Below are 16,158 nucleotides of genomic sequence, written 5' to 3' on the forward strand. Positions count from 1 at the left end.
TCAGAACTTCTACCTAATAGTCCTGTAAGGATTCTATCTTATCCCCATATTAGAGATGGGGAAACAAATGCCCAGGAGTCAGGTTATATAACTTATCTACCATCAAATAGCTAATAAGGAGTTCCCATCGTGGCTCAGTGGTTAACGAATCCGACTAGGAACCATGAGGTTACGGGTTCAGTTCCTGGCCTTGCTCAGTGGGTTAAGGATCTGGCACTGCCGTGAGCTGTGGTGTAGGTTACAGACGCGGCTTGGATCCCTAGTTGCTGTGGCTGTGGTGAAGGCCGGAAGCAACAGCTCCGATTGGACCCCTAGCCTGGGAACCTCCATATGCCACAAGAGCAGCCCTAGAAAAGGCAAAAAGACCAAAAAAAAAAAAAGAAAGAAAGAAAAGAAAAAAAAAGCTAATAAGTAAACAGACAATGAACCTGGTTTGTCTGACTTCAAGGCCAATGTTAGAGCAAACCTATTATATATCAAGAATGAATGGAAACGGAAACATTTTGTAGTCATAAATACTTACAGGTATTCAAACAGTTTAGAAGGAAGATGCAAGCATAACAAGACATGAAAACAGTAACTATATACACTGACAGCCTTAACTGTGTGTGTTCCTCTCTGTGGTGGGCCTGAGTGAATTATATTCATCTATTTACTTAAACAACTAGTTTATACCATGTAAAAATGCTAGTTCTCCTAGTAAATATTGAGTTGAAAACCAGAAAATATTAGAGTTGAAAAAATAGAAGTGTAATCTTTTATTGACACAAGAATTCCCGGAGTTCCCGTTGTGGCGCAGTGGTTAACGAATCTAACTCGGAACCATGAGGTTACGGGTTCGGTTCCTGCCCTTGCTTAGTAGGTTAAGGATCCGGCGTTGCTGTGAGTTATGGTGTAGGACGCAGACTCGGCTTGGATCCCGAGTTGCTGTGGCTGTGGTGTAGGCCAGTGGCTACAGCTCTGATTCGACCCCTGGCCTGGGAACCTCCATATGCCGTGGGAGTGGCCCTAGAAAAGGCAAAAAGACCAAAAAAAAAAAAAAAAAAATTTCCTTACAAGCTCTCTTCTAAGTTGCTCATTCCACTTTATTGAGGGAGTACCACTTTCTGTAGCAGGTAAGTTCATTTTAACAGTGTTCTTTGTACTGAAATGAAATCTGCCATCACTGACTTTTCGTTTTGTCCTCCACACGCACAGAAGTATACAGTCAAATCCAAGGACAGAAGGCACAAGCACACAGCTTACCACCTGCCCCCTCTGCGTGCTTCTGGCAAACACGACTACTTAATCAGCATGACATTCTCTGAAAACAAGGACCCATCCAGTAAACCTTAAGACTGAGCTCCAGAAAGTTACTACCAACACATACAAATGGAAATCTCATTGCTATCCCCAGTTTAATCACTTTTCCACATGTTCCTCCTTTTACCTCTAGAGACAGTTACCAATCTTTGTTAAATCTATTCTTTAATTGGAGTTCCTGTTGTGGCTCAGTGGGTTACAAACCCGACTAGTGTCCACGAGGATGTGATTTGATCCCTGGCCTCGCTTAATGGGTTAAGGATTTGGTGTTGCGGTGAGCTGTGGTATAGGGTGCAGACACGGCTCAACTCCGGCATTGCTGTGGCTGTGGTGTCGGCCGGCAGCTGCAGCTCTGATTGGACCCCTAGCCTAGGAACTTCCATATGCCACAGGTGCAGGCCTTAAAAAAAAACAAAACAAAACCAAAAACAAAAAACAAAAAAAACCCACTATTCTTTTCTAGACCTCTAATTCCATTTTCCTTCATCTGTCCACATGTAACGGGATTTTCATCATCTCACCATTCCAGCAATTCTTCACTGGATAAGCTTTTACAAGGTTATGATTTGATCTAGGGCATGAGCTGATCCAACCCAGAGTTTTCTATTTCTCTTTGGCAACCTTCTTTCTCCTCCTATCTTTGGGAAACTGCTTAAGACTTGATTGTTAGACCTTTGCTTTTTTTCTTTATAAACGCTTTCCCATTACAGGCTAGTAACTCTTTTATTAGCTTATTTTCTATGAGATCATCTAAATCGGATGATGCCAGCCCCCTGTTAAAAGCCCTTCAATCATCTTCTAATTTGTAGACTATAAAAACCCTGGTAATATGACACCCACCTAATCTGCTATTTCGCTTCTGCACACTGCTCTGTTTCAGAGTTTTTATTCTTACCCCACATCAAGCTTTCTCTACCTCAAGACACTGTATGCTTTTTCCTCCTTTGCAAGAGCACTCTTACCTGGGTCTGGCAATTTTCTATCCATCAGGTCTCAAGTCACAGGTAGCCTCTTCAAGGACACTCTTCCTAATTATGTCCTCTACCCAAAGGAGCCCCCGCCCTTGTTACACCGCCCTATTTAGTTCCTTCACTGCACTCGCAGATTAAAAAAAAACAAACCTGTTTACCATTTCTCTTCCTTCGTGAGAATATATGGACCGTAGAGATAAGGACTTTGACTATTATGATCAACCATCACCAGAATCTACAACGGTGCTTGGCACAGAACGGACAACTGTGATTATTAAGCTTAAGATTCCACGACAGCAATTCCTACACGTATCTCTTTCCGTTCCAACGGCAACATTTTACTCCAAGCTCTCTTCATCTTACAGTTGTGGCAGTGGTACCCTCCTGCCAATTTATTTGCCTTTAGTCTCTATTCCCTCAAATTCATTTTTCATACAAATCTCTTTTTCATAATGATTTTTATTTTTTCCATTATAGCTGGTTTACAGTGTTCTGTCGATTTTCTGCTGCACAGCAAGCTGACCCAGTCACACATACACGTACACATTCTTTTTTCGCACATTATCAGGCTCCATCAGAAGTGACCAGACTTAGTTCCCAGGGCTACACAGCAGGAACAAATCTCAAGATCAGCTTTTCCATTATTGTCTCTCTACCAACAAGTACAAATATCTTAGCCAAGCAGGTCAGAGTCCTCAATATCTTTTAAAATGAAATCATACACATCTTCAGATGTAATGATAAAAGCCCGCAAGCAATCAGATATGTATGAAGAAGCCGCTGAGGCCTAAGTTCCTGGAGGCATTTTGAGAGACCTTGTTGACACTGGCAGTTGCTAATCTAACTTCTGGAAGTGCCTGGGACACAGTACGTATCAATGAATATTTGTTCATGAAATGAATGAATAATTTCACAATAATTTATAATGAATAAAACGAATGATCCTAAACCAAAGAATGAAATAAAGTATTATTCTTTGACTCTCAGTCTGGTACTCACACACATGTAGATTAGTAAATTACCCTAGTAAAAAAAGCCAACGTTAATTGAGTTCTTACCACCAGCCTAAGATTTTTACATGGATTTAACCCTCACACATTTCAGTAAGGCAGATGTTACTGAAGATAAGGAGACAGTATACATAAAAAGTTAAGTATTTTGTGCAAGCACGTTTAACATTTAAGTGGCAAAAACAGTACTTGAAGCAAAAGCAGCGATGACGATGCTCAGTTGAGACACTGGCGATGAAGATGAAGCAGGAAAAATCAACTGGAAGAAAGACATTTTTGGCTGTGGCATGTGGAAGTTCCTGGGCCAGGGATCAGACGTGCACCACAGCTGCAACCTGCGCAACTGTGGCAACGCCAGATCCTCAAGCCGCTGTGCCACAGGGGAACTTCTGAAAGAAAGATTTTCAAAGGAGAAGCTAGAGTCGTAACTGCCACCTCACAACGTCATTAAGCACTATCGATCTGCTTTCACTAATATGTAATTTTTAAAATGACATAGGTACTATCAATCTGAATACTAAATTATAAAAACCTTAATATGTTTTTTATTTCTTGGAAAAAGTTATGAGTAAGTTTAATATTTTCTTCCCACACCCCAGTGAACAGATGGGGATCTAAATAATAAAGGCATCATCGTGGACTTGAATCTCCTGTGGACACTGATTCCCACCACAGATTGCATTCTAGCCACGCACGCTCTTCACGAAGGCCACTGAGATCCATGAGAATGGCTGAGAGCACAATCGCTCACTTCAAATGCAGCTTTAACAATATCACCCACAAATGGTGAGTCAGGAGATTTCACAGTGGTTAGAGAGCACATTAAAATGAGATGCATATTTCAGGAGCAGATCTCACCTGGATGTCGATCCTTCATGTTAATACAAGGGACACTTTTCAAATCACTGTACAAACGAAAGCTTCGGCAGCCATCTGATAAGGTAGACTTCTGCATACCTCATCAGATGAGACATTTCTAAAATACCTAGGTTCTTCTTGTATTCTGTTAAGAATGAAACCTATCAAAGTCTTCTAAAATATAATGCTTACATTAAAAATGAATTACAAATATAATGAAAATTCAAGTAAAGAGTTTCTCATCTTACCCTGTCTAGCTCCAGTGTAAACTTCTGGTCCCATGACTGATTGGAAATGGGTTTCCAGCTAGTTTGACCAACCACAGTATTATCTAGCTTCAAAACCGCACACACATCGTCTGGAATTACAATTCATAAACTTGCTTGAGCATTTTAAGACCTCCAAAATAGCAGTGCCACTGTTTAATATCGACAAACAGTCTTAACGATCCTCTGAAAGTAAGGCTCTTCTTACTCCCTACTGAAGCTTTTGAATCAAAAATGGCTAGTTTTATATATACACACACTCCCACTAGACCCTCCCAAGTTATCCCCTGCATTTCACAAGAACACAAATAGTCACTGCTATGTTTCATTGCTATTCAAATGTCACTGAAAGGGCTAGAAGGTGACAGTAGTTGCCTGACACGTGTGTGTGTGTGTGCGTATGTGTGTACACACATCAACAGCAATCGCCCACTTTTTCTCCCTCTACATTTGCTATTTATAAAGGCTGTTCCCTTAAGCCATTCTTATTTTCACACTTTCCCTAGTCTTCTCTCTACACACAGGAAAGCACAGACACGCTCGCCCCACACGCTGCGCTGCTCTGAAGGGTCACCTGCCTTCCCTCCAGTCACACATTCACGTCACACGTGTGAGAAGTGCATCTTACTCTCACCACCTTTACCCATCCCTCCATCCTGCCTTGCTTCTGGGACACGAGGCTACAACCCTCATAAACACGCTGCATTCAGTAGTTAGTTATCAAAACTCCAATGTTGGTTTAGACGTAGCATCATGCCATCAAAGGAACCAAGATAGGACCCAGAGTTGGACCTAAAGTGTGACGTCAGTGCTTCATTATGCCCAGAATCAGCACTACATGTCTTTCATTTTCTAACATAGATTCAGTAAGGTAAGCTTTTGCTGCCTTTTTAATTTTCCTGTCACTATAGCTTTTCATACTTTAAATTGTGTAAATTATGAAGTTTGCTGTCCCACTCTGACTCTTCTCACTCTTCTCTGTCCCCACTGCTCTGCCCTGTAATTTCTTATATGATTGTTTAAAAAAATCTGATTACTGAACTGGATAAGTCATCAGTTTTTAGGAGATTTCGGCTACTTCCGCTTTTACTTTTACTTGTTCTGCTCATGAAAGATGATCTGGTTTCACTTGGACTCCAGCCAGGTAGTGCAACCGATGCTGCTTTTGACCGTCCAGGAACATTCTCTAGGATATCTTGACAGCCCATAAGACGAACTTCCAAAGTACCTGAAACATAAACAAATACCAAATAAGAAAACATCAATTCTCAACACAAAGAACTGTGTCTCTGTTAACGATTTAGAAATGGGGGTGGGCAGAAATTTCTGCTAAAAGAACAAAATCTCTTCCCCCAGAGGGTCTTTGAGGTAATTATCATCTTTCCGGTTTTATTTAGAGAAGCCTATTAGGAACTCTCAACTGAGACAACCACAAAACATTTTGTAGAAAAAACAGCACCTCCCAAAAGCTGTCTGTGGGGTATAGAACAAGGTACAAAAACCCCTTGTGTATTTGAATACCCATTTCTATAATTACATGAAAGAATTATAGAATTATGTGGATAAAACACATGGGAGGCCAACTATAAAGCTAAATAATATGTCTACTAAACAGAAATTAGAAACAAGGAAATCTGTAAAGAACAGCTATGTTTAGTAGTTATATAGTTAACATAGAAAAGGACTTCACAGGTTTTTTTTTTCATAAATAGGTGGATTTCTCTTGAATTTGAGATGTAAAGTAACATTTTTCCCTTTTAATAGTTTAGTTAGTCTGACCATTATGGGCAGTAATTATCTAAGCATGAAATAACTGCAGTTCCCATAGGCAAAGACACGCTAAAGGTGTTCAAATGAACACAAGTAACGGTGAGCTCAGCCGTCTGGAGATAAGGCTTTGTCACCATTTGGGCTAGATTTCATGCACTAAAATTTTTAAACAGTGCTTCAGGATTAAAACTGTAGGCACTGGAGTTCCTGTCGTGGCGCCGTGGTTAACGAATCCGACTAGGAACCATGAGGTTGCGGGTTTGGTCCCTGCCCTTGCTCAGTGGGTTAAGGATCTGGCGTTGCCGTGAGCTGTGGTGTAGGTTGCAGACGTGGCTCGGATCCCGCGTTGCTGTGGCTCTGGTGTAGGCCGGTGGCTACAGCTCCGATTCGACCCCTAGCCTGGGAACCTCCATATGCTGCGGGAGCAGCCCAAAGAAATAGCAAAAAGACAAAAAAAAAAAAAAAGAAACTGTAGGCACTGCACAGAGCGTAACATTTTAGGAAAAGTATTGCCTGGCAAAAGCTGTCTCATTAAACGTAAGTAATTAAAACTTAGTATTATTTAAAGTTTTTAATTATTTAAAAGTAACAAAAGGGCTTTTAACAAAGTAGAAAAGTCTATTCTCAACTCAAAACAACTCAAAAAAAAAAAATTAGACAAAAAACATGAAAAAATCAGTGTTAAAGACCCTGGCCATAGCAAGAAGAGCAGTGGTCCCCGAGTGAAAAGCCCAAGACGGCCTGCTGCCCGGAGAACCCGGGACAGGGCAGGGAGGCGGAGGCAAGGTCTGGGCTGAGGAGAGAGAACCCAGAACACGGAGTCGGAACTGACAGAGGTGGCTGGACTCCACAGGCAGAGGAGAGGAAGAAAGAGAGCCGCCAGACATGGGACTCCCGAGATGGATACACAGTTCCCCAGACCAAAGAGACAGTCATGCTTCAGGGGGAGAGTAAGTACCTTAGACCACACAGGGCTCCAGTCCCGTGCAACAACCTTTAAAAGCATTACCCCAAAGACCAAACTATTTCTAAGTAACTATGACCTAGAACAAAGCTCAAAAATATTTTTAATATTTGTAGGACTAAAACAAAAAACCCAGCACCTAACAAGCTAAAATTCAAAACGTCTGGCATTTAATCCAACATGACCCGGTGTATTTGTTTTCCATCGGCTGCATTACTGATTATCATAAACGGGGGCTGAACCCCACACCTGTTCATTACAAACCGTTCTGTAGGTCAGACTCTGGGTGGGCTGGCCCGCTTAATGTCTCATTAGGCTGAAATCACTGTGTCTGCCAGGCAAGGCACTTACCCGGAAGTTGTGAAGAAAAACCTGCTTCTACGCTCATTCAAGTTATTGGGGGGACCCAGTTTCTTGCAGCCATAAAAACGAGGCTCCTATTTTCTTGCTGCATGACATCAGGAGCTGTTTTCAAGCTCTAGAGGCAACCTGCATTCCTTGTCATATGACCCCTCTGTCTCTAAGCAAACGGCACATGAAATCCTTTTTGTGACTCATCTGTGACTCCCCTGCTGCCTCTGGCCAGAGACAATTCTCTGCTTTTCAGGGGCTCACAGGATGATACAAGCTGGCCAGATAACTGTCCCTATGTTAACTCAGAGTCAACGGATGAGCATCCTTAAGCACCTAGGTAAAAATCCCCTTTGCCATGCAGCATCGTATCACCACAGAAGTCATGGCCCATTGTGTTCACAGGGAGGGATTCTGGTAGTCGGTCTTCATGCTCTGCCTAGCACACCAGGCAAGCAAATAAAGAGAAAAGTAGGACCCATTAAAAAAATAAAAAACCAATACAAAACTGATATAAATGTTATTAGGATTAGCAGACATTCACAGAATTGTTGTAAGTATCTCCCAACTGTTCCAAACGCTGGATAGAGACACTGAAGAAATGAGAAGGATCCAAAACATACTCTCACGGATGAAAACTACACCGCAGAGATGAACCTGCACACCACGTGTCTCCAAAGACAGGCTGGCGAATTTGAAGTTTCAGCAAAAGACATGACGGAAAATTGAAGACAGGAAGGACGTGGAGGGAAAATAAAAGAACAGTGCATGTATAAACTGTGAGGTTAACTTCCAGTGGCCTAATGCATGTGTACCTGAAGTCTCTGATGAAAAGTAGGATACGGAGGAGAAAACACAGTTAAAAAAATAATGACTGAAAAATTTCCAAATCTGGTAAAAACTCTAAACCCAAAAAGTATACAACAAGTTCAACAAACACTAAGTAAAAGAAAATAAGTATATTACACCAAAGCAAATCAAAATCAAGTTTCTCAAAAAAAAATGATAAAGAGAAATTTATTGAAAGCAGCAGAGAAAAAAAGACACATACATACGAAGATCAGGATGGCAGATTTCTCAGGACAAAAGCGGAGTTCCTCTTGTGGCTCAACAGTAATGAACCCAACCAGTATCCAAAAGGACATGGGTTCGATTCCTGGCCTTGCTCAGTGGGTTTAAGGATCCAGTGTTGCTGTGAGCTATGGTGTAGGTCACAGATGAGGCTCAGATCTGGTGTTGCTGTGGCTGTGGTGTAGGCCAGCAGGGACAGCTCCAATTCAACTCCTAGCCTGGGAACTTCCATATGCTGCTAGTGTGGCTCTTAAAAAAAAAAGAAACAAACAAACAATGAAAGCAAGAGTGAGCAATGGTATCTTTATAGTACTGCAGAAACAAATAAGCCATGAGCTTAATTCTAAACCTACCGAAATATCTTTCAAAACTGAAACTTTTTCAAATATAAAAATGAATAAAGACCCCATTATTGGAGTTCCTGTCGTGGCACAGTGGAAACAAAATCTGACTAGGAACCATGAGGTTGCAGGTTTGATCCCTGGCCTCGCTCAGTGGGTTAAGGATCCTGCGTTGCCATGAGCAGTGGTGTAATTTGCAGATGTGGCTCAGATCTGGCGTTGCTGTGGCTGTGGTGTAGGCCGGCAGCTGCAGCTCTAATTAGACCCCTAGCCTGGGAACCTCCATATGCTACGGGTGCAGCCCTAAAAAGAGAAAAAGCCAAAAAAAAAAAAAACACCATTATCAGCAGATACCACATGATTCAGCTACACCACTCCTAGGAATTTATCCCAGCGAAGCGAAATCTACGTTTTCACAAAAACTACATGAAGATGTTATTAGCAGTCCCTCCCTCTGCTGCCCCACAGCATACTGAGGACCTGGGCCAGGGGTGGGATCTGAGCCACAGCTGTGACCTAAACCGCAGCCACGGCAATGTGGGATCCTTTAACCCACTGTGTGGGGCTAGGGACTGAACCTTCACCCTGGTGCTGCAGAGAAGCCACCGTTCCCATTGCGCCACAGCTGGAACTTTATTTAGCAGCTGTATCTGAAACAAGTACAAATGGAAACAACCCAAATACCAATCACAGGTGCACGGATAAACAAATACGGTATATTCACACAAATGAACACTACTACTGATAAACAGAAAGGACCTTACTCATACACACAACACAGATTAGTACCAAAAGATTTAATTCAGAGTGAAAAAGGCCAGATCCCACCCCCACTGCCAACAATGAGTATACACTGTATGATTCCATTTATATAGAATTCTACAAACTGCAAGCTAATACCTAGTGACAGAAACAGGCTAGTGATTGCCTGGGGACAGGTGTGGGGAGGACAGGATGAGAAAAGCAGGAAAGAGCAATGAGCTAGAGACGCATGAGTCTCCTTCCGGGGTGGTGGGTATAACTGTCTTGATTATGGTGATGGTCTCATGACTTTAAATAGACGACAAAACTTCTCAAATTACAAACTTTAAACATATGCTATAAAACTATTTAAAAGACTGGATGTTGATAATGGTGGCTCAACTATATATATTTACTAAAAATCATAAAACTACAGCGTCAACTATTCAACAGACATGTTAAGCATGAGAGGAAATTTCATCTTATGCTTGGTTAGGTTGTGATCTTACCTCACTGTAAAATATTAAAGCAGTCAAGTGTAATGGCTATCATTTTTCTTTTTCTTTTTTGTCTTTTTGCTATTTCTTGGGCCGCTCCCTCGGCATATGGAGGTTCCCAGGCTAGGGGTCTAATCGGAGCTGTAGCCACTGGCCTCCGCCAGAGCCACAGCAATGCAGGATCCGAGCCATGTCTGCAACCTACACCACAGCTCACAGCAACGCCAGATCCTTAACCCACTGAGCAAGGCCAGGGATCGAACCTGCAACCTCATGGTTCCTAGTCGGATTCGTTAACCACTGCGCCACGATGGGAACTCCTTTAATTCTAATTCAAAAGAAACAACCTGTGTCTGTGTTTTGGTTTTTTTTACTGTTAAGCTGGCAAACTTCGGTCATTTCCACTACAAATGCTCAGATGTAAACGTCATCCTGGAAAACTGAAAACATCTGGCGACTACTTTAAACCCCAGTAGCTTAGTAAATATGTCAGTAATTTCAGGGTATCAGGAGATGACAACATTCAACACCTGCTTTCATTTCGGAAAAACCTGGAGGGACCTAAGATCTTCATTACATCTAGAAGTTTCTTTCTTTTATGAGGTGACACAACTGCAACTGTATATAACCACATAAGAAATAGCTTAAAATTACATTTTTTTACTTTTATAATCCATAACATGAAATTTTAAAAAAACAAGCAAATCCAAGAAGTAAATGTTTGTACTCGCAAGCAGCAGCTATAAATTCTATCAGAATAAGTAAATGTTTTTTATTTATTTTTGGTTTCTGGAAAAACCGTCTTATAGCAATTTTACTAAGTCAGCATTTCATCTTAGTACAACTGAGTAACTTCTTAAGAAAAAATTCTGAGGACATCTTTTATAAAAGCTCACCAATGTTTCAAAACTTAGACTAAAAAATTTTTTGGATGGCCAACAGACACATGAAAAAATGCTCAACATCACTGATTATTAGAGAAATGCAAATCGAAAGTACAGTGAGGCACCACCTCCCATCAGTCAGAACGGCTACCATTAACAAGCCAACAAATCACAAATGCTGGAGAGGGTGTGGAGAAAGGGTAACCTCTTTCACTGTTGGTGGGAATGTAAATTGGTACAACCACTATGGGAAACAGTGTGGAGGTAACTCAGAAAACTGAATATAGAGCTACCATATGATCCAGCAATCCCACGCCTGGCCATGTATCCAGACAAAACTTTCCTTGAAAAAGATATACATGCACCCATACATTCATCCTAGTGCTATTCACAATAGCCAAGACATGGAAACAACCTAAATGTCCATCGACATTCTTAATGAATGGATTAAGAAGATGTGGTACATATATACACAATGGAATACTACTCAGCCATAAAAAGGTAAACTAATGCCATTTGCAGCAACATGGATGGAACTAGAAATTTTCATACTAAGTAAACCAGAAAGAAAAAGATAAATACCATATGATAGCACTAATTTGTGGAATCTAAAATATGACACAGATGATCCTATTTACAAAACAGAAACAAATCATGGCCAAGGAGAGCAGACTTGTGATTCCTGGGGGGAGGGGGAAGGGAGTGGGATGGACGAGCAGTTCGGGGTTTTTGGATGCAAACTGCTATATTTACGATGGATGGGCAACGGGGCCCTGCTGTACAGCACAGGAGAACTGTGTGCGATTGGGTCACTTTGCTATACAAGAGAAATTGAAGAAACATTGTAAATCAATTATACTTTAATAAAAAAAGGAAATGACATAAAAAAATTAAGTGTCAGACTGGTAAATGGATAACTGCAAAAAAAATTAATTATACTTTATATCAAAGCAATTTGCAAATTTCAGGATTATAATCATACAACCACAAAAGCAACTAGAGTATAAATGAGGTAAACCACAAATAACGGCAAAAGCAATAACAACTACGAATGGTCAATACTCCAAATCCCTTATCATGTTCTAATCCTCTACAACGCCACTACCATTTCTCTTCCTAGTTAACGCCATAGTTAGTTTAAGGTCCAGGAGAAACTTAAAGGGATTTTAAAAAATCTTAAGAATTATAAAATACTTCTTTTTAGACTGGTGGGATTTACATCGCCAAATAGAGTTCAATAAGGGAACAAACTGAAAGAGGCTAAAGAGTTGGGAAGAGGCACCAAACAGGATAGAAAAGGAAAGTAATTTCCAGTCATATCAGCTGATTTTCTAAAATGTGGCTTTATTACTTTTTTAAAAATACTGTTAATTTCTAAATATTTCGCAACCATATTTTAGTCAATGAATCATTCAGAAATTCTGGACTATTGAAAATATGTTCAGAGAGTTCCTGTTCTGCTGCAGCGGAAATGAATCCAACTAGTATCCATGAGGATGCACGTTCAATCCCTGGCCTAGCTCAGTGGGTCGGGATCTGGTGTCGCCATGAGCAGTGGAGCAGGTCACAGACTTGGTTCAGATCCCTATTTCCTGTGGCTGTGGCGTAAGCCAGCAGCTGCAGCTCTGATTTGACCTCTAGCCTGGGAACTTTCATATGCCACAGGTATAGCCCCGGAAAGCAAAAATCAAACAACAACAACAAAAAAAACAAGGTTCAGCACTGAGCCATAAGATGGTGAAACCTAACAGAGTAAGTACAGTATTTGATACTGCCTTAGTATCAAATACTATTTACCAAGGATGTGCTGAATGTATGAAGTATCTATCCTGTGCCAGGGGTTAAGATTACACACAGATAGATGACAAAGTCCTCTTTAAATTCAGTTTTAATTTTTCAAAAAACACAATAAGAAGATGTGTTCCCAGGCTAGGGACCAAATCAGCGCTGCAGCAGTGGGTCTAAACCACAGCCACAGCAACGCTGGATCCAATCCATATCTGCGACCTACACCACAGTTCACAGCAACACTGGATCCTTAACCCACTGAGTGAGGCCAGGGATCAAACCTGTGTCCTCATGGATACTAGTTGGGTTTGCTACTGCTGAGCCATGATGGGAACTCCACCTGCAGGTTTTTAAAACATAGATAGAAGTAAAATACATTACAACAAGGATACAAAAGGGTGAAGTGAAAGAATCTGCAAATATTTCTTCATAAAATTCTTAACTGATTTAGAAGCAGAAGAGCATATTGAGATCGCAGACGGTAGTAACTTCACTGTGCATCCTTGGTTCTCTGAAGGAAGCAACAAGCACACACACAGGCTCGACTGAAACACTGTCACGGGGCATGAAAGGGACCAAGAGAAGCATCTGCTCCAACAACTACTACACAGCACAGAAAATGAACTGAGGAAAAAGAGGAAATGCTGTTCAAACATTAAGAATGCAGAATTAAACACAGATCAAATAATAATATTAAAAGGACAGTTTTCTAAAGGGTAAAACAGAAACTTTTGAGGGTTGATATGTCAAAAGTTATCAAATTGTACACATCAAATATGTGCAGTTTATGTATATAAATTGAGCTAGTAAAACATTTAAGACCAACAGCTTCAAATAGATTTTCAGGTTAGATCAAAAGGAAAGAGACACCTATATGGTAACAAACTATTTCATGCAAAATAGAACTGTAAGGACAAACAGGTTGAAAACAAAAGGACAAATTTATTAGGTTACCTTAGGCATAAGAAAGATAGTATGGCTCTTCTAGTCAGACAAAGTAAATTGTAAGTTTATTCTCAGAGATAAAAGGGAATTTTATAATGATAAAAGGGTCAGCTGTTGGGTAAGACATAAAACCAAATGTTGTCTGCTACTAATTAAAAATGAGACAAAACAGAGGAAAAAAAGGTAGGTAAAACTTGACAGAATTAAAGATGGTTTGCAACTGGCCCAACCATTTTGACATTTGGTTTCATAATGTTAAATTAAGAAAGCCAGGTTTTTGAAGAGATCTTGGCAGTTGAAACCAGAGAAATACGATTCATGCTTTGTGAAGAGGCTTATGGGAGCTTGCTGGTGGTAAGACTCCCCTTTGTAATGTGTGATGCTCATGAAAGCTCAAGCTTGTTTTAGTGTTTGCATCTTTGCCTCTGTGCCTCTGTACATCAATTAATGTTTGTCTTCAGGGAGAGAGACACTAAGCAACTTCAGGGACGCCATAAAGAATACACATATACACATTATGGGAGTCTCAGAAGGGGAGAAGAGGGAACATGGCAGAAGCAATCTATGAAGGAATAATGGCAGAAAACTTCCCAAATTTGATGAACTACATGAATCTACATATGTAGAGCTCAAAGAATCCAAGTAGAATAAATTCAAAAGAGATTACTCTTCTGGGATGCATTATAATCAAATTGTGAAAAACCAAAAAGGGGAATCTTCAAAGTGCAAAAGAGAAGCAACTTAATACTTACAAAAGATCCTCGGTAAGATTAAAAGTTGATTTTTCCTCAGAAAGCATAACGGCCAGAAGGGACTGGGATGATATTTTTTAAATGATGAAAGAAAAAAGCTTGTCAACCAGGAATTCTATATATGCAAAAAAAAAAGTCCTTCAAAAATGAAGAAATTAAGTCTCTTTTAGGCAGCAATAATTGGACAAAAATGAAGAAAATGAGATTCCTAGATCAACAAAAGTTAAGGGAGTTTATCCTAGAAGAAATGCTAAAAATAAGTCATCCACTTTGAAATGAAAGGACACCACAGTAACTTGAAATCATAGAAAAAAGAACACTAGTAAAACTACACAGGTAAATAAAAAAGCCAGTATTGCTGTATCTTTGGTTTGTAACTCTTTCTTTCCTTTATGATTTAAAAGATAAACACAAAACAGTAATTATAATCTAATATATAATACAATCTGCTAATGGGCGCACAATGTTTGAAGACATAATCCATGTCAACAAAAATATAAAGATGGGGGACTTCCTGACGTGGTGCAGTGTGGGTTAAGACTCCAACTGCAGTGGCTCTGGTCGCTGTGGAGGAACAGGTTTAATCCCCAGCCTGGTGCAGTGCGTTAAAGGAGCTGGCATTGATTAAAACTGCAACTTGGATACAATCCCTGGCCCAGGTACTTCCATATGCTACGGGTAAGACCAATTTAAAAAAAAAGTATAGGGGCTGTGAAAAATAAGAAAATATAAATAAAAGCAGGTTAACTATAAAATATGTATATATTAGGAGGTATAGCTGTATAGGAGCAGTTTTTTGCAGGCTATTGAAGATAAGCTGGTATCAGTTTAAGCAAGAATGTTTTAAATTTAGGATGTTAACTAATCACCAGGGTAACCACTAAGAAAGCAATTAAAAAATATACAGAAAAAGAAACAAAGAGAGACTCAAAAAGGTAAACTAGAAAAATTCAACCAAACACAAAAGAAAGCAAAAGAATTCAGGAGAAAAAAGATTAAAATTTACAGAAAACAAATAGCAAAATGCTATTTTAGCAATGGCGTACTAAATAGCAAAATAGCTTACTTACTTAGAAGTAAGCCTTTTAATTGTAATAATAATGAATTTGGCTGGTGTTTCTCTCCTAGTTCCTAGGAGAGAGCTTCTAAACCTGTGCAATTTCCCCAGAAAGAGCAGTATCATGGCCGACTCCTCAGACCGCTGTGAACTGTGTTAACAAAGTGACCCGTGTGAGGCCCCTACAGTTCCAGGACTGGGACTGGCTACACCACAAAGACCAACTGCATGGTTAGAAAACTAGCGCTTTGAGCCACACATGAGCCTGACCTCCTGTCGTTCAGAAAGGGGTTGGCAGACTGGAGAGTGATTTCAATTGAATGGCCGGTGTTTCATTCAATCGCTCCTATGGAATAAAGCCACAAGAGAAAAAATGACTACTCACAGCTAAAGTGAGATTCCTGGCTGGGGACGGAAACTGCCGTACTGAGAGGATGATGCATGCTGAGAACAAGGAAACTTTACATGTGGTATCCTGCCAGATCTTTCCTCACGTGTCTCTTCTGACTGGTCCGAATTTGTAACTTTTACAGTGACACTGAAATTGTAAATTTAGAGCTTTCCTGAGTTCTGTGAGTTGTTCTATGGAA

General features: G+C 40.3%; 1 protein-coding gene across 5 annotated transcripts in view; it reads right to left on the bottom strand.

Moving 5' to 3' along the window:
• The window catches only part of PKN2 (protein kinase N2), a 131,735-nt gene that overhangs the window by 33,128 nt on the left and 82,449 nt on the right, over positions 1-16,158 (bottom strand). For 4 of the 5 annotated variants that reach the window (XR_007135624.1, XM_047785379.1, XM_047785376.1 and 1 more), the window contains 2 exons: positions 5,450-5,635; positions 4,390-4,499 (listed from right to left, as the gene is read on the bottom strand). Coding sequence is in view for 4 of the 5 variants with exons in the window: in XM_047785379.1 (XP_047641335.1) it covers positions 4,390-4,499; positions 5,450-5,635 (296 nt within the window). In the remaining variant the exon portion in view is untranslated. The remainder of the gene's footprint in view (positions 1-4,389; positions 4,500-5,449; positions 5,636-16,158) is intronic. The other variant, XM_047785378.1, reaches the window with a different exon arrangement.

The sequence above is a fragment of the Phacochoerus africanus genome, chromosome 6 (assembly GCF_016906955.1).
Source record: "Phacochoerus africanus isolate WHEZ1 chromosome 6, ROS_Pafr_v1, whole genome shotgun sequence".
In the NCBI taxonomy this organism is placed as follows: Eukaryota; Metazoa; Chordata; class Mammalia; order Artiodactyla; family Suidae; genus Phacochoerus; species Phacochoerus africanus.